Here is a 6,000-nt window from a genome sequence, read left to right as displayed (position 1 = left end):
CAGATGGAGGTGGAGAGTAAAGCAGGAGGAGTTTCTAGTTTGTGCAAACTGGAAGACGAGAGTACCACTTCCTGTGACCAGTAACGAGAGAGGACCAGGTCAAATCCCGACGCGAGCTGAAGTGCGGACGCCTCGCGCAGCTTGTCCCTCGCGCGGCGCCGTCGCGCGCCCCGCGGTTCTGTCGGCGGCAGCCGCCGGCGCCGAGGTTCCAGTTCCGCTTCCGGCTGGAGCCTGCCACCTGCGGCGACGGCGAGCGGCCATGGCGTACTCCACAGTACAGAGGGTGGCCCTGGCCTCGGGGCTCGTCCTGGCTGTGTCGCTGCTGCTGCCTAAGGCTTTCTTGTCCCGCGGAAAGCGGCAGGAGCCGCCGCCGGCGCCCGAAGGTAAGAGCGGGCGGCCCGGCCGGGGCCATCTCGAGGTGGGGCCACCCACTTGGGAGCTGCCCGGCGTGGCCTCCCAGGGCTGCGCATCTAACCCCGGCGAGGAGAACGAAGGACGCTGCTGAGGGACGGGGACTCTGGGCTCTCCGGTCCCCACCTAGGTATCCGCCAAACGGGCAAGAGTGCGGACGGGACGTTTGGGTGCTGCCAAGGCCCACGGGTTCCCTGGGCATCGGCGGGCGGCGGGCAGCTCCGCCGGGCACCGGGTCCCTCCTGAGGTCCTGCCGCAGGCAAGGACCAGGAATCTAGACCTACGTGCCTGGGTAGCCTTGCACAGACCCATTTGAGTTTTGCTCGCAGTCCCTTCCTTTTCTGGTTTAACTCATCTTGTTCAGCAGCTGTTGAAGTGCTTTGAGTCAGGAAGCCTCCCAGTTGGGTTCCTCTCTTAGGATTTCCGTGTGCTTTCTGTCGTGCGTTAGTATGAAATAAGATCAGTTTGAATTGGTATTTTTAACCTGAATCCGTTGTGTACTTTCAGCTTGGTGTAGGGCACTCACTGCTCTGGGCTGTTTTTGTAGCTTTTAAAATATAACTTGAAGGTTTTGGATACCCAAATTTTAGTTACTGAGGTCGAGATGAACAAATTGTTCTGTTCCCCTTACTTAAGCTGTATCACTTTGTTAATCCTTTATTAGTGGTATGATGTATGTGGTGTTTAAAATTCTAATCTGTCACTGCATGGAGCGGGGGGAGGGGAGGGAGTTACAGAAAGAGTGAGTGTAAAGGCCTGGGTGCCAAAGGCTGGGAGAAGGAACTAGAAGAATTTTCTAGAGATCATGAAGTTCTATTGGTAATTTTCTCCTGTAAATTCCGTCTGTAATATCCTTGAGACATTGCCTTAGAGTCTCTGAAACCTTCTACTGGCGTTCAGCACGTTGCTTGCTGGACAGCTCCTTTTGAACTTTTACTTCTCTCTAACTTTTGCATACTGGCTGTACTTTTACTCTCTTTTGCATTATAGATTGTAAGTACCATAAATGCAAAGTACTAAGCTCTAGGGGTGGAGGGAAGATTGAACACAAAATTCTGTTTACAGAATTTGCATCTAATCTTTAAGCTTGTAAAACTATCAACCTGGAAGAGACTTCTAAAAAATCTTTGCGTGTTTGGTCTCTCTCTCTCTCTTTTTTAATTTTTGTCTTATTACAAAATCCAAAAGTCTTTACTCCCTTTGTCTAATGATATTGTCTGCCTTGAAGAAGAGTAAATTAATGATGACCCTAAGCAGTGAAGATTCTTCTAAAAGGTTTTTATGGAGTTGAATTTCCATTATGCTGAATTCTCCTGAACTAGTGCTATTGAATGTGAGTGGGAGACACTCTTCTGGATGTTGTAGAGAGTACAGAGTGGAGATTGGACATGGTTCTTTCCCTTGAAGACTCAAGTGCTGGTATTCAGTGTTCTCATCTTAGGATCTTTGCACATCCTGTACTCTTTATTCCTGAAGTGCTCTTCCCTCAGCTTCCTTCTCATGGTTCAAATTTCAGCTCAAATGTAACCTCAGCAGACTTTCCCTGCTGACTCCACGGAAAATAACCCTCTTTCCACTCCCATCATTATCTGTTCCATCATGTTACTTTATTTTCTCCATTGCAGGTATCACTACATGAAATTTTCTTATTTGTTTACTTGTTTATTTTTTGTCTTGACTTTCTAGAATGCAAGCTCTACGAGGGCAGGGGCTTTGTCTTTCTAGATTACCACTGTATTTCCACCTGGCATATAATAGGCAATAGATACTTTTGAATTAATTGATTAAAATTATGAAGCTACTAATATCAGTGTATATTTTCTTTTTGGATTACAAGTTATTGAAGTGGTATATTCTAAGCAAACACTTACCTTAAACAATATATCACAGTAATTGAAATTTGCTAACTTTTTTTTCCATCTTCTTGCGTACAATTTAATGATTTCTGTGTACAGTTCCCACAGCTTGTATTCTCTCCTTGTAAAACAAATTATGTTAACAAAACTTTGTATTTGTATAATATTTTAACATTTCCCTTGTACTTTTAATCTGTAGATCTTTTTTTATTTTTTAAAATTGTGGTAAATGTGTATGTAACAAAACATTTGCCATTTCAACATTCTTTGCACGTACAATTCAGTGACATTAATTATGTTTGTCATGCTATTCAACTATCACCTTTATCTGTTTCCAGGTTTTTCCAAAATTTAAAAAAAATTTTTCTTGTGGTGTAAGTGAAAGTTTACAAATCAAGTCAGCCTCTTATACAAAAATTTGTACGCATCTTGCCATATACTCCTAATTGCTCTCCCCCTAATGGGATAGTGCATCCCTTTCCTCCACTCTCTTTTCGTGTACATTTGGCCAGCTTCTGACCCCCTCTGCCCTCCCATCTCCCCTCCAGACAGGAGATGCCAACATAGGCTCATGTGTCTACTTAATGCAAGAAGCTCACTCTTCACCAGTATCATTTTCTATCCCATTGTCCAGTCCAATCCCTGTCTGAAGAGTTGGCTTTGGGAATGGCTCCTGTCCTGGGCCAACAGAAGGTCTGGGGGCCATGACCACCAGTGTCCTTCTAGCCTCAGTCTGACCATTAAGTCTGGTCTTTTTATGAGGATTTGGGGTCTGCATCCCACTGCTCTCCTGCTCCCTTAGGGGTTCTCTTTGCGTTCCCTGTCAGTACAGTCATTGGTTGTAGCCTGGCACCATCTAGCTCTTCTGGTCTCAGGCTGATGTAGTCTCTGGCTTTTGTGGCCCTTCCTGTCTCTTGGGCTCGTAATTACCTTGTGTCCTTGGTGTTCTTCATTCTCCTTTGCTCCAGGTGGGCAGAGACCAATTGATGAATCTTAGATGGCTGTTTGCTAGTGTTTAAGACCCCAGACGCCTCTCTCTAAGGTGGGATGCAGAATGTTTTCTTAATAGATTTTACTATGCCAGTTGACTTATATGTCCCGTGCTCCCCAAACATCTGCCCCCGCTACACTGGCCTTTGAAGCATTCAGTTTATTCCAGAAGCTTCTTTGCCTTTTGTTTAGTCCAGTTGTGCTGACCTCGCCTGTAATGTGTGTTGTCTTTCTCGTCACCTAAAGTAGTTCTTATCTACCATGTAATTAGTGAACACCCTTCTTCCACCCTCCCTTCCTCCCCCCTCTCGTGACCATCAAAGAATATTTTCTGCTCTGTTTAAACTATTTCTTGAGTTTTTATAATAGTGATCTTTTACAATATTTGTCCTTTTGCAACTGACTAATTTCGCTCAGCATAATGCCTTCCAGATTCCTCCACGTTATGAAATGTTTCACAGATTCATCATTGTTCTTTATTGATGCGTAGTATTCCATTGTGTGAATATATCATAATTTATTTATCCATTCAGCTGTTGGTGGGCACCTTGGTTGCTTCCATCTTTTTGCTATTGCAAACAGCGCTGCAGTGAACATGGGTGTGAGTATATCTGTTCGTGTAAAGGTCGAGCACTTTTTTAGTCTTAATTTATTTTTGTGATTTTCCTGTCTGGATTGACCTCCGATTGCTCTGTCCAATGTTCTAGTCTTGGGTTGATAGCTGTTATTACTGATTTTCTAACCAAAGAACTCCCTTAGTATTTCTTATCATTTTGGTTTAGTTTTTACGAATTCTCTAAGCTTCTGTTTGTCTGGAAATGTCCTAATTTCACCTTCATATTTGAGAGACAGTTTTGCTGGTTATATGATTCTTGGCTGGCAATTTTTTTCCTTCAATGCTTTATATAAGTCATCACGTTGCCTTCTTGCCTGCATGGTTTCTGCCGAGCAGTCCGAGGTTATTCTTACTGACTCTCCTTTATAGGTGACTTTTTGTTTATCCCTAGCTGCTCTTAAAATTCTCTCTTTATCTTTGGTTTTGGCAAGTTTGATTATAATATGTCTTGGTGACTTTCTTTTAAAATCTACCTCATGTGGAGTTGGATGAGCATCTTGGATAGATCTCTTCTCATCTTTCACTGTATCTGGTAAGTTTTCTGCCAACAAATCTTCAACAATTCTGTCTGTATTTTCTGTTATACCTCCCTGTTCTGATACTCCGATCACTTGTAGGTTATTTCTCTTGATAGAGTTCCACATGATTCTTAAGGTTTCTTCACTTTTTAAAATTCTTTAATCTGATTTTTTTTCAAATATATTGGTGCCAAGTGCTTTATCTTCAAGTTCACAAATTCTGCCTTCCAATTGCTCAATTCTGCTCCTCTGACTTTCTATTGAGTTGTCTAATTCTGTAATTTTATTGTTATTCTTCTGAATTTCTGATTGCTGTCCATCTATGGATTTTTCCAGCTTATTAAATTTTTCATTATGTTCCTGAATAACCTTTTTAATTTCTTCAACTGTTTTATCTTTGTGTTCCTTGGCTTGTTCTGCGTATTGCCTGATTTCCTTCCTGATGTCTTGGAGCATTCTGTATATTAATATTTTGTATTCTGCATCTGATAATTCCAGGAATGCACTTGCATCTAGAAGATCCCTGGATTCTTTGTTTTGAGAGCATGTTGAAGTGACCATGTCTGTTTCTTTATGTGATTTGGTATTGACTGTTGTCTCCGAGCCATCTATAAGTTATTATATTAGTTTATTTTATGTTTGTTTACTGTATCCTAGCTTCTTGCTTTGTTTCATTTTGATATGCCCAAATGGGTTGCTTGAATGAGCTAGCTTGATTTTTTTCACTTTTGAAGCTCTGACTTCTATCACCAAATGGTTAGAGCTGTTATAAGGTATATCAGTCTAGGAGTCCATTCACTTTTCTTGTATGGATTCAACTCAGGTGTCCAGGTAGCTGGTCATCAAGTGTGTGGTACAGGCTCTGTCCTACAGAGTTAGAGGGGCAGGGGTGATTGGTGTATCTGATTGCAGCAGGGGGTAACACTCTGAACAAGGCAGGAGGCTGAGAATCGTCCCCCAAGTGACTCTGGGGGAAGCGTGTTCATCTTCCCTAGAGCATACAGGTGGGTGAGTTCTACAGATGGACCTTGGGCACCCAGTGCTTTTGGTTGTGAGGACTGGGAGGTACCAGTTATCCCTGGACTCCTGTTGTGGGTAGCTGGGTGACCTGAGTGGAGCCACCAGTCCTTAGGCCCCTGGTGTCGGTAGGTGAGGACCCTGTTTAATAGGCAAAGTGGTGTCCATCATCAAACACCAACCTCTTCACCACACAGCTGAAACAGTTGCAGTCTGCCAACAAGGGCCTATTCTGATGAAATAGGCCCACACAGGTCCACGCAGGGGGGAAATGTCTTCAAAGTCCACGGACCATTTATGCCTGGACAGGAGCCTCTTCTGTCCTGAGCTCCCGAGGTTAGTGGAGCTGGCAAATTATCTCTTCCCGCAATTGCAAATTTATTCCTTCTCCAAGGCCGGGAGAATGGCTCTAAGCACTCAGTTGGGACTATCCCAGCCCCAGGGAAATCAACAGCCTCTGAAGCTGGCTTGGGGGTGGCTGTGTGGTAAAATATACGCAAGTACTTAGCTTTTGCTGAGAGCACTGTTCTTCTCTGGTTCTAGAGGTGTAAGTAGGCTGTGTGGCTGGCGCCTTCTGCCTCAGGAAACTGCG

The 6,000-nt window shown here is 43.7% G+C and overlaps 1 protein-coding gene across 5 annotated transcripts in view; it reads left to right on the top strand.

Annotated features, from left to right (window-relative positions):
* Positions 1-232: 232 nt before the first annotated feature.
* RIC3 (RIC3 acetylcholine receptor chaperone) overlaps positions 233-6,000 on the top strand; it is a 43,081-nt gene continuing 37,313 nt past the window's right edge. For all 5 annotated transcript variants that reach the window (XR_007518200.1, XM_049890298.1, XM_049890297.1 and 2 more), the window contains exon 1: positions 233-383. Coding sequence is in view for 4 of the 5 variants with exons in the window: in XM_049890298.1 (XP_049746255.1) it covers positions 260-383 (124 nt within the window). In the remaining variant the exon portion in view is untranslated. The remainder of the gene's footprint in view (positions 384-6,000) is intronic.

This window comes from Elephas maximus, chromosome 7 (assembly GCF_024166365.1).
Source record: "Elephas maximus indicus isolate mEleMax1 chromosome 7, mEleMax1 primary haplotype, whole genome shotgun sequence".
NCBI lineage: Eukaryota > Metazoa > Chordata > Mammalia > Proboscidea > Elephantidae > Elephas > Elephas maximus.
The sequence above is the reverse complement of the archived record's forward strand: the minus strand, read 5'-3'. Positions and strand labels throughout refer to the sequence as shown.